The sequence below is a fragment of the Rhinolophus ferrumequinum genome, chromosome 12, assembly GCF_004115265.2.
Source record: "Rhinolophus ferrumequinum isolate MPI-CBG mRhiFer1 chromosome 12, mRhiFer1_v1.p, whole genome shotgun sequence".
NCBI lineage: Eukaryota > Metazoa > Chordata > Mammalia > Chiroptera > Rhinolophidae > Rhinolophus > Rhinolophus ferrumequinum.
The window spans coordinates 71,563,962-71,590,955 of NC_046295.1; the positions used below are offsets into that span (position 1 = coordinate 71,563,962).

Below are 26,994 nucleotides of genomic sequence, written 5' to 3' on the forward strand. Positions count from 1 at the left end.
GGAGGTAAGACAGCACTAAGTTGCGGGAGATGAGGGCATGGGGGCTTGGGGGACAGGTTCATTTACCAGCTCATGGTGGCAGCCGGAAGAGTTCAAGAGAACAGGAGGTGTTAGAGGCACAATGGGTAGGGGTGAGATTGTTAGAATTATTTTGGAGTCTCTGTTATCGTCCAGGTCTCTGGGGGATAAAAGCCTGAACTATTAATATGTTGGAATTAGGGGGCTGGCCTCTGCACCTAATGTTTTCTCTCTCTCCTTTTCAGAGCTCCTTCCAACAAGTTCTACAAGGTCCATCACAATCATCAGACAGTTACCGACACTAATGCCATTCCTAGCTTCCTGCTCACAGGGTACGTGTTACAAATAGTTCTTTTAACTAGCACTTTCGATTGGGAGGTCTTGAATTTTAGCTTATAGTCTTAAGAAAAGGACCCTTTTAACTTTTTTCTTGAATAATTTTGTACAGTGGTTTGTTCATCTTAAAACATTTTCCAGAGGTACTCTAATTTATATTTTACCTATCAGCCATCATGCTATCACTGTTGTTAGTTTATTTAAGACCTGTTTTTACTGTCTCAAGGATTCATCCTTTCTTTGTCTTATTGCAGGAAGAGAATGGCTCAGCCAGATGAGAATGTTCTTGCAGAACTATATCTGAGGAAATACCTTCTCCACTACCTCACTGACTTCATAGTTGAAATGCCACTTGGTTTTTATCAAGATCCAGTGAGTTCAGATGCTCAAACTCCACTGTAGTTTATTTCACTGGTACCATTAAGGCCAGGGTTTTTGTAAACCACTTGTACACCTGGGAATAGTATGCCATTTAAAGCAGGGTCCTAGATGGCTGAGGATCTTTTTCTAATCTTGGAAATGTGTTGTTATAAAACCAATGCTGAATGTAACTGCAAATTTAAATCTGTTAAAAGCTATAGTTACAAAGAAAAAAGTGTACTTATGCTTCTCTTCATTCATAGTGTCAAAAGTTATTTTTGGATTTTGCTTAAAATCTATTTTCTTATGAAAATAAAAGGTAAAATAAATTTGGGGCTATTGTCTGACTTCACATTTCATAGATCTACAGTAAAGCCATCAATTACCTTAATTCTAAGAAATGACAGTCTTTCAAATGGTTTTTCCATCTTTTGCCTGGAGGTTGAAGTTTGTTTTACCTATTGATGATTATATTTCACCTTTGGAAATAATCTGTTAAAGAACTACTACACTTCAGGTGCTTTTTCTCAACCAGAAATATTCTTTGGCAGAAAAGTAGAGCTTTGTACTTTGGAGGCTCTGACCCAGAGGTAAAGTCAAATTATGTTCAGACTTTAAAATTTTTGAAGTACTATAATTAACGTCTGAACTCCATGGTCTGTCTACAAATACATGTCTTTAAAAACAAGAATAGCAACTACTGTCACAGTTAAAAATGTGTGGCAGTAGAATTATTGCCATGGCATAGGTGAAGTATGAAGCTACATGTACTAGGTTTGACAGTTTGCCCCAGGACTCCCCTCTAGACACCTGGGTAGCTTCTGACCCACAGCAGGTGTTACTACAGTACAGGAGGTCACAGTGTGGTAATCCCTCACCACCTGCTGAGCTTTCTATTCCTGAAAAGTAGTTTGGCTACAACTGGACCATTTAGACATGGGATACATAGTTACAACAAAGAAAATAAAAAGTGACATAAAACTAACACAGTAAGTTCTAGAAGGAATCAACTTCCAAAACAAAAATTGATTTGGTAGCTTCTTTTGTACTTACCTTCTCCTTTGTTTCATTGTCACAAGTCATAGCAAAGTGCTTAAAAGCCTGGCCTATTCACAATTACTGAAATCCTTCAGGGACACATTTTCCTGTTCTATCCATGAGCTGAATGAGGGTAAACTATCTTCTTTCGAAACTGGCACATGAACTTTAATTCCCAAATAAACAGGAATGGAAGGTAATCATTAGGTTTTCTGTTTAAGGATAGTGAACTGAACCACACATCTGTTAAAAAAAGATCACCCTTTAAACAACAGATGTGTGGGCAAAAAAGCTCTCAAAACTATAGTCTCTTGGAATTAGAGAGGTAAGGTAATCAATGTATGAAGCCAAACATCTGGTTCCAGAAGACATTTTTCCAGAAAAACTTTACTACCTCTAACTAGTAATAGTATTATGTGAACATCACTAATCCCCGCCTCCCTCCCCACAAAAAAAGTCAAGCTTACTGCATGAGACACTTTATTATCCATGGAAAACACTTGAACCTTTTACTGGAATGTCTAACATATAGAGTACTGAGCCCCAATTACTAATGTGGAGGCCCCCTCATAGATGCGAGGGCAATGAGTAACCCAGAGAAGCCGGCGACTACAGTAAGCAGGAAGCTCTCATGGATTAAAACTGAAGACTTTCACATTCTCGCCATAGCGCACTTGCCCAGTGTTTAGCACACAGATGTTATGACAATTTGCTCCTCTATTTTTGAGCACCCAAGTTTATTATAGGGGATTACGCTTGCAAATAACAGAATTTGGCCCCAAGTAACAGTCCAGGGAGAACACTATGAGACATCAAATGTGCTGATCTCACCTTGAAAAAGGCTGACTGAAAACACAGCAAGTGTGATCCAAACACAAGGACAGAAACTGGAGCCCAATTCCCGAGTGATGTGGATTTAGATGCTACATCCGTATACGCCGCTATACAATAAGGACAATTCTGCAATAAAAACTGACAACTTATGTCAAATATTTGTTTGCTTGAAGAAAATATGAGATCCTATTATAGTTCAGAAAATAATACAAACGACTTTAATCTAGATACAGGTACTTTATTTACAAATATTTAGATTAATAGCATTTTGTTACATCAAATGAAGAGTACAGCAGTCTGAATAAGTCCTGTCACGAAAACAATGAGACCCACTGTAACTGGCTTTGGGCGTCAGGGATCGCACCTCGACAAGCCCGCCTTTAGTTTGTGATGGCTGCCTTACATTCCAATGGGCGGTTGGTTGGTTTTGTCTCTGTAAATATATACACACCCCCGCAGGTCATGGTCCCTGGGTGAGTCCCTTGTGATGCAACAGTGTGAGCAAACGGGTGCTGTAAGTCTAACAGGATGTACCAGTGCACTCCAGGCAACATCTTTTTTAAAAAGTTCAAGACAAAAATAAAGATGAGTCCACAAATTAACCAAATCCTATTTACTGCACATTCCAGTTTTGGCTTTTATTTAACATTGACTATACAATACTCTGGGTATTACCACGTTTACAACCCAGAAAGGTATATTTTTACTTTAGTGTCTGTAAAGAGGGATTTTTAAAATGTGTATTTTAAACACAGCTGTTGAGCTGAGTGCCTTTCATATAATATACCAAGGTTTACCTATCCTACTTCAAATAACATCTGAATTCCCAGCCTGAAGAAACTCGATTAGAAATCAATCAACAGAAGTAAAGAACTTGGTGAAACGTAAGTTTGTTGTCTAAAGAAACAAAATTTTTTCCCTTGCAATACAGTATTCAGTGGCCAAACCATCTACTGCAAAGTAATAACTTACTTTGTATCAGCACAAACACTGAAACAGTTAAAAACACTTTCCCTTTTATAATTTATGCAAACATGACATAAAATAGCCCCCTTATCTAAGAAGGCAAGGGATCTCTTCAATTATTTCACTGTAGTGTCAAAAATGCACAATTTAAAATCCCTTAACAGCAGGCCTGTGGTTCTGGCTGTCGGTTCAAAATCTCACCATTCCAAGATAAAGGTATAAAAGCTTAAAATGTGCAATAATAAACCCAGCCTTTTTTCTTTTTCTATACAGTAAGGCAAGAAATGCAGCCTGTAATGCAAAACGTTTACAAAAAGAGAAAAGCAGGTTAGCACACTGTTGATTGCACAAGAACAGTTAAGAAAATCAGCAGGTAAGCCACAGTGCAAAGATGGAAGAGAATCTGCTAGTGTTAATCCTCTCACTCTAGGAGCTCTTTCCAGCATAATGTCCCCAAACACTGCCAGCACCAAAGGGTGGAGCCAGTATTACTTGTGAACTGCAGTTGTGTCTATTTCCTTGTGTGAAATGGAAGGGAATAACATGGTCACATGGAGGTCATACTGTACAAACTGGTCATTTATACTGTTCCAATGCCAGTAATCAATTTATTTTCTTCATTAAAATAATATACACAGAATGTAATGTTAGTTCGGTTCCTTCAAATTTTATACATATTTACTTTCTGCTAAAGAGAAAAGGATAAAATGATGTAAAAAAAAAAAAGAGAGATAAAGCTATTAATTAAGCACAAGAAAAAGCTAAATGGATATTTTCCCTGTGCAAGGCTAAGACAGAAGCAAACCTCCTCAAGAAAAATGCCACCAAAATGCCGCCCACAAAAGGGAATTTATCTGACATAACAAAACAAAAGCAATTATACAACCCCTTCTCTAGCATCAGAAGTCATTTCACAGCAATAAACTTATTGGTTACAACAGACATACGTGAACAGTTAAAAGACGGGGAGAAAGGCTTAAGATGTCAAATTAAACTGTATAGTGAGACAAAGCCGAGCCAAAGAGAGGCAGGGGTAAAAATCATGGAGTCCAGCATCAGTGCTCAGTTTAAATTATGTGTTGGTGACATACCTATCACGAGGACAACCGGGGGGAAAAAGTCTAGATTTTCCATGCAGGAGAGATTTATTACTCTACTTGCCTTTGATAACCTGATTACATCTAGTTGTTTAGCAGTTTAGTATTGTGTTAAACTGTTTTTACAACAGAGTTGTTTTTCTTTTTTTTCCTTTTTTTTGTAATTAAACCCAGTAAGATGTACAGAAGACATGAGGCAGTAAAAAGTACTGCTTCCAACAGACAGGGGTGAAAGGTCAAATGAGAGCCATGGCAAAGAGGTCACTAGCAGCCACAGCCTTCTCTCTGGGGTTGGGGTTCACTGGTTAGTCGGCCTCCCTGCGGAGCTGAAGGTTTGTGTTGTACACCAGACTCGGCAGCATTCAGATCCAGGCTTCCATCCTGAATGTTCTGATAGATTTTCTTGGCAGCCTCAAGGAAAGCATCTTCTACGTTCTCTCCCCTAAGAGGCAATTGACAACTTTATTTGAGAGCCATAGTTTTCTACAAAAGATAAGTCATTATACACTGACCTTTTGCTAACCTTTAGTCAACTGCCATGATGTCTTCAACTTAGCCACTGTCATCTAATAAGAGATTACCAGAAGACTGAGCTAAGAGAACAACATGGGAAAATATTTCCTGTGGAAAGCATATAAACAAAGTACTGAGCTGTTTCTACAAACCATATTTGGATAACGGGGTGTGTTCTACTCTTTAAAATGCTAATATATTAATATATGACAGTTAAGAGAGGCCATTTCTGTAATAATAGAGGGTATTCCAAACAAAAGTGAAATATCTTCAAACATGCAAACATGATTGCAGGATTTGCATTGTCTGATTAGCCAAGCATGAATTGGACTGTTTTTAGTGATGGTAACATATTCCATGATTAGCCATGTTCCAACTTCAGTTCAGTTCTCTTATGACTAACAGTAGAGATGAGGCTAAACAAAAATGGGCCAGCTTCTCTCCACTGCAAGGAATTTTTGGCTTAATAAATGAAGAACTATGATAGGAGTCGGGTTCAATAATGGACTTGGAATAACAATTAGAAAATGTTAATTATGCTTCCGATTACTCTTAGACATTGAGTATTTCCTTAAGTCATGCTTTTTACCATGATCAGAAGTATTAAATGAACAGGCTGATCAAGATTGAGTCCAAGATGCAAACTCAACCTCAGTTGTGAAAGTCACACACTTCTGAAATGTTAACACAATTTTATTTATTAACCTGGATTACCAATGGGCATAATCAAGGTATCATCTTTTGGGTAAAAAGCAACAAAATATTATTTTGAAATGTGAAACAGGAAGCAAAGGGATGTTTGCTTAGTGTTGTTCCTGCCATAGCATTATGCACTTCCATATTATAGCTTTTATGTACAGTTGACTCTTGAACAACACTGGGGTTAAGGGCACTGATCTCCCTCGCAGTTGAAAATCTATGTGTAACTACAGTCCGCACATGTGGATTCCCAACTACATGGCTGACCCTTGAACAAGACGGGTTTGAACTGTGAGAGTCAAATGAACTGCAGTCAATTGAAAAAAATCCTCGTGTGAGTGGACCCACGAAGTTCAAATACATGTTCAAGGTCAACTGTATACATACATTATACATGTTTCACATATATGGTTCTACTTAGAGAAATCTGATTGAAAATGATATACTAATTTTAGCCATACTTACGTTTTTGCACTTGCTTCAAGGAACAATAAACCTAAAAATAAAATTCAGACTATGATTAGGATATTTCAAATTAACCCACAAAGACATTCTCTTCAGTTAATATCTGAATAAAAGTGTTCCATCAGCTTTCAGTATTTTATGAAATAGTATGAGTTTGAGATGGAGGGAATAATTGTACTACCCCATGAATTCTCAAACACATTTTGCTGTTTCTTCATTCTTGAAATTTAAGCAGTTTGCCATTAAAAGAAAATAAATAAAAAACCTGTCAAATAATCTGCAGGATCAAAACCCCACCTTTCCTTAGAAATTCTCCCATGTGTGACCCCCCCCCAAAAAAAAACCCCACTAAAAGTCTTAAAAGAAACCCACCGTTTTCTTCAGCAAACTGTTTGGCTTCTTCATATGTAACATCTCTCTGTGCCTCCAAATCTGCTTTATTTCCTATGAGAATTATTACCTAATGTGTAAAGAAAGACATCTTAAAACAAAAGCAACCATTTAAATCAATCCTTAAAATTCTGAAATCCTAAAATCTTGATAGAAAAAACACTGTGGGCCTAAAAAAGAAACCAAGGACTAGGAATTATCCACCAGATAGGACTATAGAATCATGAAGCCATTAGAATTAAGAGGGATCTCAGCAATCGTCTAGGCCCGGGGTTCACAAACTTTCTGTAAACGGCAGAGTATATATTTCAGGTTTCTGGGCCCCCATATAGTCTCTCTGTATGTGCTTCTTTGCTTTTTTTTAATCTTTAAAAATGTAAAAACCACTCTTAGCTCGTAAGCCATTCAAAAATAAAACAGCCCATGAAGCACATATGATCTAGGCCAAAGATTAAGATTTATCTAAGATTACTGAGGGTTCATGGACAAGCTCCAAGGGATCTGTGAATGCACTGAAATTAAGCACAAAATGCTTTAAACAAGGACATTCCGTGAAGACAAGGTTCTCATCAGATTTTCAAAAGTTTCTGGGACCCTCAAAAAGTTTAAAAACCACTAGTTCAACTCCTTCAGGCTACAGGTAAGGAAATTAATGCTCAAATGAGGCAAAGGGACTCGTCAAAGGTCAGTCAGTGAGTCAGTGGTAAGGAGGACATTGGAACCCAGGTAGAAAACCCAAACTGGGACCTTCAGACAAATACTGTCCGACCGCACACTATCCCTAGGCAGGACTAAGTTTGTGGCAACTGATTACAAATGTTTGTGTATTCATGAAGGGCAGTGGAGCTGGGGGACACACATACAGTGAGTTCAGCTCCAAGGCAAAATATCACACAACTGCATCCATTTTGGAATCATTTTATATAAGTAAACTTAGGCCAAAGTTAAAGGCAGCTCTGAAAAGTTCTAAGAAAAAAAGTGGGTAGCCTTGGGAAATAGGGCTTTGGACTTTATCGGGGGGTGGGGTTTATATATAAACTGTTTCTATATGTAAGCTGGTAAATATGTAAGCTGGCACCAACTGGTAAATCACACCTCCCTTCCTTCCCCTTCCAAACAGATTACCACTAATCCAGATGCAGATACTTGAGGAATGGATGGTTTAAACCGGGGGTGTCCAAACTGCGGCCTGCGGGATCCATTTTTTATTGGCCCGCAGCAAATTCCAAAAATATATTTAGTTTACTTAAATAAACCAGGTGAGGCAATACGTACTTCACCTCGAGTGAGTGGCCCGGCTCTTTGTGTATTTTACCGCATATGGCCCTTGGTGAAAAACGGTGAAAAAAGTTTGGACACCCCTGGTTTAAACTAAAAGGGATTTCTACCATTAACTTTTTCATGTTGAAATTACAGCCCCTGGCTCTCCCACTTCCAAAAAATTGTGTCCAATAAACTTCTGACCTGAATGTAAACCCTGAGCAAGGGCAGTTAAGTAGTATAACAGTGAGCATTCTTCAATCATTGTGGACAACTGACCACTGAGGAAGGAAAGAAGTTTTCACATGAGTCCACTAGTCTTTCAAAAACTAAGGTAATTACACTTAAAAAAAGAAATCAATTTCTTTTCCTAAAAATCAAGACTGAAAGTCATAATAGCCTACTACAGGGCCATCATAAAGCAGGTACTCAAAACAAATGTTCGCTGAATGGAAACACCGCCTCCTCCCCTAATTCCTGAAGAATTTCCCAACTGCTTCCTTATCGCCATGAAAGGGGAGACAAAGTGGCATGCTAACAGGACGAAGGTACAAAACACACCATCAACAACAGGAGAAAGTATACACAGCGCTCCCCCTCTAGCCATGGTTTCATTTGCAGTTACCCACGGTCAACACATCACCACAAGGGGAAGTACAATACAACAAAGATTTTGAGAGAGACCACATTCACGTAACTTTTATTACAGTATAATGTTATAACTTCTGTTTTATTATTGTTGTTGATCTCTTACTGTGCCTAATTTAGAAATAAACTATCATAGGTATGAACACGTATGTATAGGAAAAAACAGTATATATAAGGTTCAGTACTATTTGTGGTTTCAGGCATCTACTGGGGGTCTTGGAACGTATCCCCGGCGGATAAGAGGAGATTGCTATAATTTCCACATAGGAATCAAAGGCAATGCTATAGAAAATGTTAACATTTGAGCTGGAACTTAAACGAGAGATTTTTCTTTCTTCTAAAGATCCAGTAAGATTTCAAGAGGCATCAATGAGGCAGGAAGAATATGGCTAATTTTTTACTATACTCCTCAAAGACACTCTACAGTGAGTGTTTTTTTTTTTAAACATTTTACTTGAAATAACTATAGAATCACAGAAGTGTACAAAAAAGAGTAGAGAGGTCCTATGTACCCTTCATCAAGGTTCCCCAGCATAGCACTTTACATACTTCTAGTACACTCTCAAAACCAGAAAACTGATTTAGTACAAACTACAGCTGTTAAATCAGATTTCACCTGTTTTTTACACACTAATGTGTGTTTAGTTAATTCTATGCAATTTTCTTGCAGGTATAGATTTGCATCATCTCAATCAGGATACAGAACTGTTCCATCACCACAAAAGAACTGCATGGAGCTGCCCTCTCTATAGTCAACTCACACCCTTCTACCCCCATCGCTAAGCCCTGGCAACCACAAATCTGTTATCCATTTCCACAATTTGTCCTTTTGAGAATGTTTTATAAATGGAATTATACAGTACATAATCTTTTGAGACTGACTTTTTCCACTCATCATAATGCCCTTGAGATCCATCTAAATCGCTGCATGAATCAATAGTTCATTCCTTTCTATGGCTGAGGAGTATTCCATTGTATGGATGTACCAGCTTGTTTAACCATTCACCTATCGGTGCCATTTAGGCTGCTTTCAGGTTTTGGCTATTGCAAATACAGCTGCTATGAACATACATCTGTAGGTTCGCAGTGGGTTTAATGTGATAATGAATATGAAATTCTAGGCACAGTCCCTGGCATAATAGGCAAACCATGTTAACTACTCTCAATATGATTAAATTGCTGTTCCCTGATAAAAGCCAATCTTACCACTCATTACATATTTACTGAACCAGGCCTCTGCTAGCTGCTGAGGTACAAAGCTACATGAGACACAGGCCTTGTTCCCGAGAAGTTCAGTCAGGTACAGCTGAGTGCCTTTCCTCACTTGTCCCTGGAATACCCTCAATAGCATCTACTAAAACGTTACTCACCCCGAAATTCCCAGCTCAAACACCACCTCCTCTGGAAAGCTGGTTTCTCCAGATGGCAATGCTTATTGTAGGCCACCCAGCACTGCACCACTCACTCTATTTCTAACTCATTTTTCACTCTGCTTTTCAGCCTAGTTATCTGTATTTCCGCAGGTAATCTCCCTGCTAGACTACAATTTTTTGTGGGCCAAGGACCCACATTTATCTTTGTAAACTGCAGAGCCTAGCATGGTGACTGGCCTTTAAAATCTCAGTATCTTCTCAGTTTGGCTAACAAGCTTTTAAAGCACGCAGAACTCTTTATTTTTAATTGAAATTTTATTGAGATAACTGCAGTCGTAAGAAAGAATACAGAAATTGCTCGTAAATTTTGCCCAGTTTCTTCTAATGGTAACATTTTACAAAACTAGTACAGATCCCTTTTAAAATGATAGTTTCAGATTTCATAGTCTCTACTTGATATGAGATCACCACCCCTTTCATAACTTTCTTTTTTTTTTTAACCACAAACATGAACAAAAGCCTGGGGTAATGAGTACTGAAAAAAATGTTAAGTTTTCTTCAGTCAATTTAAGAAATAAAGATTCTCTCACTCTTATCACCGAAACACAAAAATCCCACTAGCAAATGGCTGTCCTTTTTGTGTTAGCTTAGATCTTAAATTTTCCATTTAGTAGATATCATTTAACTTACAGTATTTGGATTGGTGAGATTCCTTGCATCTGTCAACCAGCTGCTTAAGTGGTTATATGTACTTCTTCTGCAAAAATTAAAGTTTATATCTGTGACTGCCACAAACAATTGTCATTTCAATAGAAAAAAAGATATTTCAATAAATATTTAAAATAAACACTTTAATTGACAGACCTAAAAAAGTATTTTTACTTTGACTAGATTGTTACCCTAAAGAATAACAGTTGTGAAATGCAAACACATACTTTTAAAAAATCTAAAACTATTATTTTTAAATAACTCAATATCCAACAACTCTAATTACATACATATCAGGAGTAAATTGCTTACATTTAAAAGCACACCCATAAACAAACCAATAAGCAAGCAAGGAACAACATAGAATATTTACAGAAAACAATTCTGAACTCAAAATTTGCAATCTGAAAACCTAAAATTATTGTGAAATCATCCAGACTTTCAAATACAAAACGGAGACAAAATAGTACCAAAATGTCTAACTAATGACACATTCAATGGAAACCACTTTTGCATCTGTCTTTAAATTTTTCAGATTAGAAACCAAGACAGTCACACCACAGTATGCTGGTATAAAATTCACCTTTCTTTAAAGAGGAAGCTAATTACAACTGCATTAAAACTGGCTTTAAAAAGGCATTTAATATATGTGACTGGAAATTCAAGTTCCCAGATATCAGAGTGAGTTTATCCCAACTTTGTACTCTTATTTACCAGCAGCTAAATCATTTTGGGATTCAGACTGCCCTATTTCTCCATTTTCTCCAAGCAAGAGTTTAAAAACTCATAGGTTCACTTGCACTAGTCAAGTAGGTCCTGAAATAGCAAACAAATCCAATTGACTATATTACACAGAGTATAATATTAATATTAATCAGACTTTACCAAAGGGGTCAAAATAATAAAATTGTGAAGGTTAAGAATGTTTCTGATTTATACAGACTCACAGAACATTAATCCATCTTAACTTACTTAATAGGTGAGGAAACAGAAGCCCACAAAGATTTAAATGATTTCAGAGTCAGGCCTAGAACCTTTTACACACATTGGGCCCTCAAAAGTGTTTCAAGTTCAGCCTTGTGAATATAATCTCCAGCTGCCAGTGCTCATATAAAATTCGACATTCCAAACATTTAATCCTTTCCCAGTGGGAATGGAAAAGAACTTCTTACTCAGACTGTTTTTACTGTGCTAGATATCATACACAAATCGCCACCTAAATGTCAAAAAACAGTCACATAAATCAAAATAACTTTTTCCCAATGTTCAAATTTTCTAAGTAAACAATGGTCAAATGTCATTTTTAAAAAGCCAAGCCCTATCACTGGTTCAGTATTTGCAGTACTGGTATATCTTGCTTTTATACAACAAACATACCTTACTTCATGCACAAAACCTTAAATAATACAAGTCCAAAAAATATTTATACTAATTTTGATGAATTTTAAAATGTCAAAGCTGGCAGCAAGAATGAACTACATACTGGCACCACTTTGGTAAACAGAGAAATCTACCCATCCTTTGTAAGTGGTATCAAGATACTACAAACTATATTATTTACAGGTACCATAACTTCTGCCAATGGTTCTGGTAACTTTCATTAATTTAAAATTCACCATCATAATTTCAAATCTACAACTACAATATCACCAAATATTCATTAACTGGTGGTTCTAGTGTTAAAAATAAAAAGAGTGCTAAAATATCCCTAACTTTTGCATGGATGTTAGATATATCAAATAATACAGCCAAACAAACTGCCATGATAAGCTATGCTGTCAATTTAGGAAAGCACCCTGTAACAATTAAGAGTTAATGCCAAGAATAAAAAGTATTATTAAAGCAGGGACTTTGAAGTTTGCAAAATGTCAAGAATAATAATAGAAAAAAATCAGTGTCATGGCTGCAACATCAATGTCATTCTGAAGAATCACTGAGTCAAGAAAGCACCTATCTAAAGCCTAAAGTACTTTTTTTCAGTAAACAGTTTACTGGGATATAATGAACATACTATAAAGCCCATCCTTTTAAAGTACACAATTAGTGATTTTAAGAATATTTACAAAGGTGTGCAATGATCTCCACCCTCTAGTTCTATCACCCCGCAAAAAAAAAGAAACCCCATACCCTACAGCACCCAATCCCCATCCCCTAGCAATCCACTTTCTATCTCTATGCATTGGCCTAGTCTGGACATTTCATATAAATGGAATCATACAACATGTGGCCTTTTATTTCTGGCTTCTTTCACTTAGCAAAATGTTTTCGAGGGTCATCCACGGTATAGCATGTGTCAACATTTCTTTCCTTTTAATAACTGAGTTCTATACCAGTGTATGCATATACCACATTTGTTTATCCATCCATCAGTTGATGGACTTTTGGGTCATTTCCAGCAGAATTACTTTTGATTACTTTTAAACATACACACATTTTACCAAAAGTATTTACTATGTTTAAAAGGTATTTTTAAAAGCAAAACATACATGTATCAAATCATCACACTGTACACCTTAAACTTACACAATGTTATATGTCCATTATATCTCAATAAAGCTAGAAAAGAAAAAAAGCACACACACACCAAAAAAATAAAAAAACAAAAAACAAACTACAACACTATACGTTGATATAGTTTAAGCACACATTGCCATATTTATTTTATTAATAATGTATGGAGTTTTTAATTATACGAATGCATCCCTCATAAAAAGATGTCCTGTACAGGTGGCCAGGTTCTTTAAAAGTCTTCTCACGAAACTATTTACTGATCACTACCTGGCTATATGAACAGCATTAACGCTGTTTCACTCAGTTTTATCCTGAAACAACCCAATTCTAGGAAACAGCATAAAGCAAAAGGAAATACGCTTGAAAGTCTAATGATCACTCGGTCCCACTCACCCATGCCTACCTTGCCTCCTAAAAGGGAGACAGTCACAACACCTGACATTTGGCATTAACAGGAAAGGTGATCCAGTTCATCTTCCAACTTATAGTAGACAAACAGCACAGAGTTTAATGAAGTGTCACAATTTTCCATGTTTTCCGAAGTCAAACATTTACAGTTGTTTTGTTACTTTGAATAAAGTGCTTTAAGTTTCCAGAAACAGCTAAGTTGAAATAAATTTAATCTCACTGCCTGAAGTACTGTAAACCTCTTTGGTCCATTTTAGGACAAAAAAGAATTAATAAACACTTTCAGATGCAAGCATGAGAACTTTTAATAACTACCATGTTGGATTAGCAACTATTTAATTCCTTGGTTGGCTTTATTTTGAAAAGGTGTAAACTTTAACACCAGAGACTAAATAGAGTAACTCTTCAAGACTTGCTTGCTTTCTACTGAAGTGAAAAGAACAAGGTTTGGTATAAAATATTATTTCACCTCAAATAATTCAACTGATGCTGCTTTTCAGAATTGTATTCTTCTGTCAGCTCCACCAGCATCTCCTAAAGTTTTTCTTCAGTCATACCCACTTTCAGAAAAGGAAATCGACACGTTATGTCAAGTCTTACACAGCAATTTAAAGGGAACCATAAAACCTGAAGAAGCACAATTACAGTCACACGGTTACGAACTAAAGAATTCCTAAATCAATAAAAAAGAAATGGCCCTGCCTCAAGTAGATCTCTTTTTTCCAGTATGAAGGTTGAAAAATCATTCATCTCTTACCTAGTGATATCATACACCATAAGCGCTCCTGCAGCTCCTCTGTAGTAGCTCCGCGTAACAGCCCTAAACCTCTCCTGTCCTGCTGTATCCCAAATCTGCAGTTTGATTTTTTGGCCACTAACTTCAATTATTCTTGTACCAAATTCAACACCAATTGTGTGAGGACAATCAGCCATAACTGTTAGGAAGGAAAAGAAATATAATATGATATTCCAACTTCCAGGAAGCTTCAAATTAAGATCAGTGGAAAAAAAAATCCACTGGACAATCAAATGACTAACCAATGCTCGTTGGCTATAAATAGACTAACGCTAGTGCTTTAAAAAAAAAAAAAAAAAGTCAGCAAAAACCCAGAAGTAAGAACTCACATAAATGGACTAGAACAAGGGTCAGCAAACTTCTGTAAAGGGCCAAATAATAAATATTTTAAGTTCTGAAGGCCAAAAGTTCTCTGTCACAACTATTCAACTCTGCTGTTGAAACACAAAAGCAGCCATAAACAATACATAAAATGGGCATGGTTGCATTCCAATAAAACTTAATTTACAAAAACAGGAAGTGACTGAATTTGGCCCACAGGTTCTTGTTTGCTGACCTCTGATCTGAAATAATCTATTGATTAAAAGATTGAAATAAACTCTTCATAATACCAACATTATACTACTTATCCTTCTGATCATTACATATAAACAAATCAATGGTTTTAGGACTCTAGGGGTTATTATTCAAACAAATTTTTATCCTGGAAAATATTACCAATATCTCAAAGAAAATCATCACATTTAACATACATATATACTGGCAAGTGAATTATGTCTAATCCAGTAGGACAAGTTTATTAGTCCTTTCCTTATTAGGCCACAGGAAGCCTAAACCCACCAGTCTCTAGGTACAAGTACAAACAGACCACTGGACGCTTCATAAAATGTTATATTAAGGAAAAAAAAAATGACAGAAATAATTTCAACTATACGGAAACAATTTCAACTATATTTAGTTTATCAGTTACATAAAATAAAATGACCTCTTCCCCTACTACCCAAGACAGAGCTGTACTTTGAATTTTAATCAAGTCATGAATAGACAAAATTCCATTTTAAATATGTCCAATCTATTATTTAGTTAACAGATGATATAAGCAACTAGTTTCCTCTAATAATTTCTATAATACAAAATCAGAGAAAGATTTCACATTATAGTTAAAAAATATGACATTATAGTATACATTTTTAAGAATTAATTTTTAAGATAAAAAAATTTAAATAAGTAAATCAAATTATATATGGCATATAAAAACTCAATACTCTATACATGTGGGTATATTTTCTTTTATCTGTACCTTTTTAAAAATAAAATCATTCCCTAAAGACAAAAGTACATATATAGGGAAAGGTTACATTTAAGCATAGAGTACACTGAAAATGACACTTTGTAAAAGATAGAACAGTGACAATAAAGAATTTACTAAGGTTTTACCTTCCATATTAAACTTACATTTTTTTTCTGTAAATTGGTGAAGCAAGCAAGATTTTCCTACTCCCATGTCCCCTGTTTAAAAAGAAAAGTTTCAAGTAGCAATTACATTTCTCAATTTTATACTCTTATAATTATATGCAATGACTGCTATTGTCCTTACGATATCACAAATTTTAGGGACACTTAGAAAAGTTGTATTTCCCTAATTTATAATGAGTTCAAAAGATCCTACAGGTCAGTTTTTCACTATTGCCCACTTTCAGCAGTGACAGAATGTATAGTTATAAATTATGTTATTAGCTACCTGCTGGGTAGTGCTTTTTAAGAAATTGTTGTAACAGTGTTTTTTACTTTGAGCTGTTTCAAAGTTTTGTATTGTTCTTTCCCTTAACCCATGAGTAAAATCAAGATTCCTAGGAGTGATAAATAGGGCAGCAGAATATACGAAGCAGAAATAAGTTCTGGAAGCCCATTTCACTAGATGCCATGCCGTCTTATCTCATATTTATTTCATTTTTTGTGTAATTCCACAGAAGAAACGAACACACACTATATGGAAACAATAACAGAACAGATATCACCTCTGTACTACAGCAATTTAACCATTGGTGAAGGAAGCAGCATTACAGTATAGTCACATAAGCTCAACATTAAATCAAACTGTTCTCATGTGAAGAATAACTGAAAAGTATGTGCACTTTCAACTGTGCTCTTACAACTATACTTAAGTAAACAGCATTGCCTTTGAAAGTGAGCAAAATCTTCTCGCAATTTAAGGAAAAAACCACCAATATTACATTTTACATAGTATACAATTATTCTGAATCCATGTTCTCTATCAATTTTTGGAATACAGGGAGTTCTGAGAGCTTTCATTATATTTTTTGGAATGTATCAGAACATGTAGGAAATTAATTTCATTCCCAGGATTAACAAGCTTTCAAGGAGCCCTCAAGAACAACCAACATTACTTCAAAGGGTACCCAGAATTGTACTACAAAAGCATCCAGGGCCACTAAGCAAAAGGTACATTGTTAATGCAAAAATAAATGTTATCCAAGGAGCTTCAATTTTGTTAATATTTTGTATATTAACCTTTGGAGAACAAGAGTGTAAGTTAAATAAACTTACCAATAATAATATATTTAAAGATGTAAGAGTAGTTGTACGGTGCAGTTGCCATGGTGGCACTAAAAATAAAGAAAACTGTGTTACTTCAGTAGAAAAGCACACACAAGTTACCCAAGCTGATCATTGGTATCCTTTAAAAATATATAAAATAAAGCACACTGATTATGAACAAAATGTTGGTTACAACAAGTCAGAGAAAAAACTGCATTCCCCAAACTGGTCAAATGCATAAATTTTCACGGGTGAACATTCCTTTAACATTCTCATGTATCATCTGCACAAATGTAAGAAACCATTTATATCAAAACAATTCCAGTATTTCCCACTTGGAAATATCCAATAAGAACTGTTACTCTGGAAAATTTCAAATAAGGGAATCGTTACGAATTCAAGCGAAACTTCATTACAATTAGCCCTTCTTTCCCCCCGACCCAAACGCCCCATCCCTAGTAACTGGTAAAGTGAATTACTGATGGCCTACTTGTTCAGAACGCCTTGATTTTACAATAGAATGTTTTAAAAAAGTAAAGTGACTTATAAACTCAAAATAACATTTCTACTCTACTTTAAATCAATGTTTAGCATACATCCAAAGAAACAGCAATCATATTACTTCCAAACTAAAGTGTCAAAATTAGAACCATATGAAACTATTCTTGTAAATTTTTTTAAGTCAATTTCATGTAGCTCAACCAAATGTAGGATTTGAAGATTATATATAAAATGTTGGCTAAGTACTATTTTAGGAGCTGAGAGAAATAATTAATAGCATAAAATAGGACTCGTGGTTGTAAAATTTGAAAGTGTACATAAAAGAAGATATTTCAAAAAGATCACAACCCATTCCTTAACCTCAGATAGACGTAACCTAAAGAATTCTAATTTGTCTCCTACTTTTAATAACTTAAAAAAATGGGGTGGGGGGGACCGGCCCAGTGGCTTAGGTGGTTGGAGCTCCATGCTCCTAACTTTGAAGGCTGCCGGTTCAATTCCCACATGGGCCAGTGGGCCCTCAACCATAAGGTTGCCTGTTCAACTCCTCGAGTCCCAAAATGGATGGTGGGCTCCACCCCCTGCAACTAAGATTGAACACAGCACCTTGAGCTGAGCTGCCGCTGAGCTCCCGGAAGGCTCAGTTGGTTGGAGCGCGTCCTCTCAACCACAAGGTTGCCGGTTCGACTCCCGCAAGGGATGGTAGGCTGCGCCCCCTGCAAGTAGCAACGGCAACTGGACCTGGAGCTGAGCTGCACCCTCCACAACTAAGACTGAAAGGACAACAACTTGAAGCTGAACAGCACCCTCTACAACTAAGATTGAAAGGAAAACTTGACCTGGAAAAAAAGTCCTGGAAGTACACACTGTTATAAAGTCCTGTTCCCCTTCCCCAATAAAATCTTAAAAAAAAAAAAAAAAACATCTCCATTTATTCAAATGAATGCCTTGAATGTGTGAGACACTGTGCTGGGTGCCAGAGAAATAAGAGATGAATTCTAATACTGGTAATAACTTCCAATAAAATTATTCTCAAACCAGTTTTCAGTTTAAACAAAGATAAAAATTCTTTATATATATGAAGGTCTAACCCCAATAGGAAATCGGATTCCCAGTATTTTTTTAATCCAGTTTTTACTGTTTTAGTCAACTCTCACATTATACAAGCTAGAGATTTGGTATGATTGGAGAAATTAATTTACTGAAATTAACACCTTTATATATTTCAAATAAAATTTCTATATAATAAAAGTTAATCTATAGAAAAAGTATATATTTAAAGTAAGTGAATTATTGTTATCAGGAAAGGGAAAGCTGTAAATTATTAGACGATCACTTCACAAAATGCAGTCTTCTCACTTAGCTGTATAAATTACATTCTACAAAAGTGGCTGCTCTGCTACCCATTCCAGCTTGACTTGTTGTAACACATTTTTAATCAGTCTTTGACATCATAGTAAACTCCCTTAACCAGTTCTTTCAGGAAAGGGGGTTTTTCTAGTTAGATTAGCTCTGCTTCTGATAATCATAACTTGATTCCCTTTTTCCAGACACTAGGGACTCAAATCATTTAAGAATAAACTTGGTCCCGAGTCTAAAATTGGTCTGGATTATTCACCAGATCTCTGAACCAGATCCCAAACACAAGGGAAAAAAATAACCTCTCACAGTAAAAATGGTATTTCAAGGTTATAGTTTCTTAACTTGCACTCATCCCAGACCCAGACTCTTTTCTTCTAATTAATTTTTACCTCATCTTTCCCCATTCAAACTTGGGGAAAAGTAATCAGTCAGCTTTAAATTACAGTTTCTCTCATGTTCTTCCCCCCTTCTGATTTTCCTGTTTCTTTTCCCTGTTGTTACTGAAAGTTGTAGCTGTACATACTCTGCTTCCTTCCATTTTATTATGTTAAAACTGTGGCTTCTAACATTATCAATTTTTACCTGAAATGCTCTAAAGGCTAATCATGAAATTACAACCCAGTTCTAGTTATAATGATTTATGTACTTGCTAATTACCACACAATTTAATTCATTAATTAAATATCTAGTGAGATAACTAATTTTGAAAATGTTTTTTAAAATTACCAAGCATTAAATGACACAAACTATTTTCAAATAAAAGAGAATGATCACTATTTCAAAGCACCCTGTATCCACTTCACCATGCAATTTTCTGGCTCAAGTTTCTTTAAAATTACAAATAAAAACCCTAAAAGCAGAGTTAAAGAAAAATGGCTCAAATTTACTAATTTCAGTACACAAGGAAGGCTGAAAACACCTAGCACTGTAGCCGCTAACACTCAAAACAGGTCCTCCTTTTCTTTCTTTCTTTCAACAATATATATATATTTTAAAATAATTTAAAATCTTTTTCAATTACTGACATACAATATTATATTAGTTTCAGGTGTACAACGTAGTGATTAGACACTCATATAACTTACAAAGTTATCACCCCAATCTTATTGAAGGTCCTCCTTTTCTTACTCTAGGATAAGATACTAGTTAAATTTAAATATACTCCCATAGTTTATTGATAACCCTCAAATTTATGTATTTGCAGTAGAACTATACTCAAGTGGCCCCATCTAAAAATTAACTATGCTTAATAACGCTTTCACAAAGGATTTCTCAACCTCATTTCTTAAACATGAAACATGCCACTGTTAAGGTGATATGGTGAGGAATATATTCTAAACTATGCTTAAGTTTTTCTCTTATTACTTACGGGTGTTTCTGCTTTATTTACTGAAAAGTCAAAAACAAAAAGGGCTTAAGAAATGTTAGTCTCATTCAAACACTGAAAACATGAGTCCACTCAGCACTAATTAGAAAAACCTTGGTAACATTCTGTAACTTGTGCACAACTACTGGTATGATTAGAATGCACTTTCTTCCATGTTTTACAAAAAGCGTTTGAGTAAAGTTCACATGTGCATAAGTTCTCCTTTAATGTCTTTAAGAAAATAAAAAGTACTACATTCAGACAACAGGCATCATTAAATACATGATGAACTTGTAAACAAATAACAAACAACTGTTATAATTACCATTTATTAGGCACTTCATATATGCCAGGCAATGTGCTAAATACATGCCTTCTCATTTAATTCTTACCACTACTTTTATAAAATAGTGACTATTATCCTTACGTTACAGATGAGAAAAGGCTGAACAGGTGAGTAACATGTCCAGGTCACACAGCTAAGTGGTCAATCATTAGTGAACTCAGGACTGTTTTGACTGTTAAACCCCCCCCTTAACCATTTACACCATCCTGTCTCCTCCTGTGAGTACATCTATGAAACTCTATAGTTGTACTTTGGGACACAAATCTTTCTCAGTTCATTCATTGGGTTCTCATTTAATATTCTGAAAGGCAGTATTTAAAAATTAAATTCAGAGGATGCACTATTATCAGTACTTGTAGATATGGATAAATAATACCAGTAATAATAATTCATATTACATCTACCTACAAAAGTTTCTGAAGGGAACTAACATTTGTTAAGAGTAAACCATGTGATGAGCTGCACTCCTTTTCCTTATGCTGTCTTATATAATTCCTACTTAATTCTCATAATTGCAGAATCACCATGTCCACGTAAAAACTGAAGAAACAGAGGTTTGGAGAAATTCACATTTGGCCGGTGTTACAAAGTTAGTAAATAGCAGAGCTGGAACTTGAACCCAGGACTAATTCCAAAGAACCTGATTTTCTCTAAAGTAGCTTATTAAAACTGCCTTATATGTAGACTGTATTATATGTAGACTGATAAAAACAAAACAATCAAAATCACAGAAAGATGAAAGATAATTACAACAAAAATTTAGGGTAATAGTTTTACTATTAGTGCACGTAAAATTTAGCTCTGAACTTCCTGGCTGTCAAGAGAAATGTTTACTAAATGCATAATTAAACACTAATAATTGTTGTGTGGCCCCTTTTAAATATTAACTATGCTTGATATTGCTTTAACAAGGGATTTCTCAACCTTACCTCTTGAAAATGAAACATTCCACTGCTAGGATGAGAAATAAACTTTTAAATTAGGGCTTGCTATTGCATAAAACTCTACAATGCGCTTTTTTTCACTGAACAAAATCACAGATGTATTTCCAGGAGGGGGAGGGGGGGGAGGGAGAGAGAGAGAGAGAGAGAGAGAGAGAGAGAGAGAGAGAGAGAGAGAGAGAGAGAGAAGTTACTAAATGCATATTAAACACTTAATCATTGTTGTGCCAAAAACAGAATTGCATGGTCTCCATACACTGAATCAAACACCTTTCCAAATAAAGTTATACAGACATATAAATGATTAGTTTTGAAATTTGCAGGTACAGATGTGAAGGTAGGCACTTTCATACCCTCTGCTTGTGGGAGTCTGAATTGCCACAACATTTTTGAGAAGTAATCGGTATACATTTTAAAATGTTAAAAAATAATCCAACTCAGCTTTCACTTATATGTGGAATCTAAAGAACAAGATAAATGAACAAACAAAACAGAAACAAACTCATAGATACAGGGAAAATTTTGAGGGTTGCCAGATGGGAGGAGCTTTGGGGGGAGATGGGTAAAAAAGGGGAAGAGATTAAGAAGTATAAATTGGTAGTTACGAAATAGTCATGGCAATATGAAGTATAGAATAAAGAATATAGTTGATAATATTGTGATAGCGTGGTATGGTGTCAGATGGTTGCTGGACTTATCATGGTAATCACTTTTTTAGGTATATAAATGTTGAATAACTATGGTGTACACTAAAACTAATATAATATTGTATGTTAGCTATATTTTAATAAAAATCTTTTTTAAAAAGAAATCTATACTTGGTCAGAGAAACTGATCTTTGTGCTGAATTTATAAATAAAAAATAAATACAAAACAAAGATGTACACGTAAAGAAATAAAAAAATAGTAATAATCCAAATCACCCTTTGGCCAAGAAACTCACTTAGAAATACTCTACAGAAACAAAAGCTTCAGTCCACAAGGTTACGGGTTCAAATGCATTTAATGCAGCGTTTTTACAGCAAAAAAAACTGGAAACAACCATAGTCCTATTAACAGGGAAATGACTGAATAAAGTACATCTGTACTATGAAACAATATACACATAGTTTAAAAACCACTTAGAAATATATGTATTAACTGGAAATATATCCATGATTTTGTTAAAAATTTTGTGAAAAAAAACCTGTTGCAGAGGTTTTTGCAATATTATATCCCATTTTAAACATACATTCTCTCTCTCAATCCTATATACATATAACAGGAGAGGATACACCCCAAATTGTGAAAAATGAATACATGGTCTGAGAGTAGAAAAAGGGAAGGGGAAAACTATTAACTTTTTTTATATATCCCTGCTCTGATAGTATGAATATGTACTGTTCTTAAATATTAAAAGTAGAACAAATAAAGGATTTTTAAAATATTTTAAAAGCATTTTACACACAATTCTGATATAAAACAAATGAAATAACGAACAAAAAGAACTCCCATTCATATTTCCAACATTACCTCTACATTTACCAATAATACAGGGACCATCATATGAAGCCAATCAGCCTCAAAATACAAACAAAAATCACACTGATAATCAAGGGTATTTTTTCTGTTTTTTTGTTTTGTTTTTGAATATAGTTTGGATTCTTACTGTGTTAACTTATGCACTATGTCTGACTAATCTTTTCACAACTGTTATATAGCTATTTTATTCTAATCCTCAGAACACATGGTGTTACTGTGTAATTTTTACATAACTGACTCAAGACAACACAGGAGAAAAACAACCCATTAACTATTTCAGGTGATTTAAATTCTGATCCTTACTGTTGAAATTAGTTTTTTTTTTTTACATGCAAGACATCTTGTTAAGAACACCAGAGCCAAGACAGACTGCTTTTGAGATTCCAATGTAAACATATTTGTTGAGCATCTAGCAATCAAAAGCCTCGTGCTGGACTTTAACAATATAGTAATGATCCAAAAAAAAAAAAAAACCAAAAAAAAAAAAATCCCCACACTGTCCTTACCACATGGAACTCAAGAACAGAAGCATTTTGATTTGCTTATAGACCCAGTAAAGTGGAATGCTACTTGATTTGTCAGGCAAGTGGACGTAAAACTTTTCGGTAGTTAATCTAATCAAAATGAGTGGTCAGTTTCCTTTCCTCAATAGAATTACAACCTCTGAAAACAGCCCACCCATTTTCTGAAACACACTTTAAAAAACTCACTTTTGACAAGTTATTTAATGTTACACTTTTATACAAATTAATAATGTAAGAAAAAAAACTGGACTCCTTAATGTGTCAAGAGCAGAGCAAAATGTTTCTAACTATGATAGTATGCTTGCTATGAATAGGAAACAAAGTACTCCAGTACAGCATCTCTGTTCATAGAAGGAAAGTATATAGGAAAAAACAAAAACAAAAAAACCCTGCACTTCCTACTACCGTTAAGATTAGTAATAGTGAAAAATTTACTGACGAAATGCTATGCTGAGATTTGCTTCAAAAGAAGTTGGTGGAGAGGGTAAAGGTGTATATAGATAACACAAGACTGCTCACTGTTGACACTGGCTGATAGGTGGTATGTAAAGGCTCAGCATGCTACTCTATGTTGTATAAAATTATCTAGAATAGAAAGTTTTTAAAAAGTAAAGCACAGTATCTTTGATACTTCTATTTACACACTGTTGTCTCCAGCCATGCCTGGCATTTTTAACCACGTACTATTTCAAGCTTTTTAAAAAAAATTAAACATCTCACAATAGCCCTAGTTTTAACACATTTTATTTGTCTTAACCAAAAGTTTCCTCTAATAGTACATCTTACTAACATTATGCAGATATTTAATACTGATAAAAATTGTAAGAACACCCCAAATTCTGTTGCATAGTTGAAGCATAACACAACTATAAAGCATAACATAAACGATAACGAGCAAAACTTTTTAAAACGTAGCTTTATTTCCAAGGAATTTTTTAGGTTATTAGAATCTAAGGTTTCACATCTTTAAAGCAACTGCCACTTACTGCGTGCCTAATTACTCCAGCTACTTTATAAACATCTCTAACCGTAAAAACTCATTTTACAGATAAGGAATGAGCTCAGAGGGGTGATATATCCTTGATCATAAACTACTAAAGGGAAAGCTAAGATTTAGGCCCAGATCTAACGCTCCAAAAGTCATGCTCCTCTCATTTCTTCCACAAAACACTCACTACATGCAATTGGGACACTTAACTACGTATATGCCAAGCAACATACGAAAGGCTTTTAATTCCATTTAATCCCCACAACTCTAAAATGTAGGTACTATTATCCCCGATATAGATAAGGACACTGAGTCTGAGAGGTTAAGTAACTTGCTTAAAGTCACTGAACTAGAAAGTCAAAGTACACTACATTTGTCAAGGCATGACCAAGTGACAGGGCCTAAGCAAAACCCTGAGGAAACATTTGGGGGAAGTCTTGGGGTGAGGAGGAGTGGGAGCTCGATTATTGCAAGGTTTGTCCTCGACAACCACATTTAGATAAAAGGTGGTGGAGACAGTTAATGAAACGAGCAGCCAACTTTGTAAAAGTTCAAATGTGGGCTCTAACAATTTCTGTGGGGCCACCAGGAAAGCACTTGTTCTCTGGCAACCCCCCGTTTCTTCTACAGATATAGGATGGAAATTTTGCCATCTCCTCTGTGGGGTAGTGAGAATGCGGACTGGCAGTGTAGTCGCTGACGCGACAGACTTTGGGGTTATAAGGGAGTCATCAGCTGTCATTCAAGGCAAAAACAGGAAAAAAGCAATCAAGCTGTAGCTACTTTTTAAATGGTCGTGTCTGTGAACCCAAGCCTAACCCGAGTGCAGTAAAAACCAGCCACCGTGGAGGGAGAGGCGAGTTTGCCGGCACCGTCGTTAACCAGCCACATCACAACTTCAAGCCTCAGTTTCCTCACTTGTAACATGGAGATAACTCGACTTATCACCACGAGCTAAAATAAATCTGTCCGAAGACGACTAAATCCGGTGCCTGGCACACAGTGAAGTGAAAACCATCGAAACATGCTTGTTCCTTCTTCAATCCTCGAAATGCCAAAACTTTTGATCTTCATTATTTCTCGATGCTATCCGGGCTCAGGGCCTCAGAGCATGTCAGGGGCCTTTGAGGGGCTCACCCAAACCGGAACCTCGCAAGCACCGACCCCCAGACCTCCTCCTCCACCCAGCCCGAGCCCAGAGACGGTCTGCCCACATCCACAAGGGCACCGGCGCCAGTCCAACATGCCGGCGACGTTGCGAGGTGCTGCCTTTTGTACTCGGGGCCAGAGCGGCCTAAGGGACGGGGACTGCCACGTCTGGGGTTCGTGGGCTGCAGGGCGGCGCGGCTCGCGTGCGTAACTACCGCGGGGGTGGTCCGCAGCCTCCGGGAACCGCAGCCAGGAGAGGGGCCTGCGGCGAGGCCAGTCTGCCCAGTCCCGCCGAACACACCCTGCCCGGCACGCCGCGAAGCTCTCCGCTGGGCGAGGAGCACCGGAGGCTGAGGCGGGCGCAGCGCGGGGACACCCTCGCCCCCCACGGGAGTCCCGGAAGGCCGGGCACCGGGGCGACCCCGGGCTCGCCGTGGCCTGACAGGGCCGGCCCTGCGGCGCCGCCTGCCCGCGGCCAGGGTTCGCTGTCGTCCCTACACCCTGCCATCGGAGAGCCGGGCGAGGAGGCCGCGGCCGGAGGGACACTGCGGAAGGCCTGGGTTACCTGGGGGGTTGCTGGTGGCTGGGCAGCTTTCCGGGAGGGAGGGGGGCGTCAGGACGAGGAAGAGGAGTGCGAGAGCAGCGGGAGAGGGGCGGAGGGGGTCGGCCGAGGCCCCGGCAGGTAGCGGGCGAGCCGAAGGGGTGCAGACGCACTGGCGGCAGTAGCGGTGGCAGCGGCGACTGCTCTGGCGGCTCCCTCAGGATCTTCCTCGGGCAGGTCCAAGATGGCGGCGCTCCCTGCACAGGGTTTCCTGTCACCCTCGCAATGGGCCGGACCACAAAAGAAGGGGGGTGGAGGATGCGCGCGCAACTGGCGGAGCTCGGAAGGAGGTGGCTGGGGCCCGGCCTACTAGCCACGCCTCTTCCTCAATCCTCCCTCCTGGACTTGTCGCGCCGCCGCCGGAGCCCGCCCCACGGGCCCTCACGCTCGAAGGGGCGGAGGAAAGCGCTTATGCGCAAGCGCAGTTTACTGCGCAGGTCCGCGTAGAAGCTGCTGAGGTACGTCTGGGTCTTTCAGGATAGGGCTGTCGCTTTGAGGACTTTTTACAATGTTTAATGCCAGCAACTACCACTGACAGGACGCTTACGGTCCACCAGCCACTGTGATAAGTACACATTACTTCACTCAGCATGTGTTTATTGAGCGCTTCGTACATAGCGGCGAGCAAGGCACACTAGGTCCCTGTCCAACAACCCCAGGGAGTACATGTTCCCATTTTATTGACAGCGAAACTGAGGGTCAGATTGATCAAGTCA

At 37.2% G+C, this 26,994-nt stretch overlaps 2 protein-coding genes across 6 annotated transcripts in view; one reads left to right on the forward strand and one right to left on the reverse strand.

The window, feature by feature from the left end:
* The window catches only part of CNTRL (centriolin), a 75,680-nt gene extending 74,705 nt beyond the window's left edge, over window positions 1–975 (forward strand). For all 5 annotated transcript variants that reach the window (XM_033122137.1, XM_033122139.1, XM_033122138.1 and 2 more), the window contains 2 exons: window positions 264–350; window positions 609–975. In XM_033122137.1, coding sequence (XP_032978028.1) covers window positions 264–323 — 60 coding nt within the window. In that variant the 3' untranslated portion in view covers window positions 324–350; window positions 609–975. The remainder of the gene's footprint in view (window positions 1–263; window positions 351–608) is intronic.
* Window positions 976–2,803: 1,828 nt separating this feature from the next.
* On the reverse strand, window positions 2,804–26,526 carry RAB14 (RAB14, member RAS oncogene family). The gene is made up of 8 exons (XM_033122677.1): window positions 26,243–26,526; window positions 16,989–17,047; window positions 15,876–15,929; window positions 14,382–14,559; window positions 10,688–10,754; window positions 6,699–6,786; window positions 6,327–6,357; window positions 2,804–5,091 (listed from the first exon to the last, which is right to left on the reverse strand). Exons 2-8 carry the CDS (start codon window positions 17,038–17,040, stop codon window positions 4,914–4,916), a joined length of 648 nt encoding a protein of 215 aa, XP_032978568.1. The 5' UTR covers window positions 17,041–17,047; window positions 26,243–26,526; the 3' UTR covers window positions 2,804–4,913.
* Window positions 26,527–26,994: the final 468 nt, after the last annotated feature.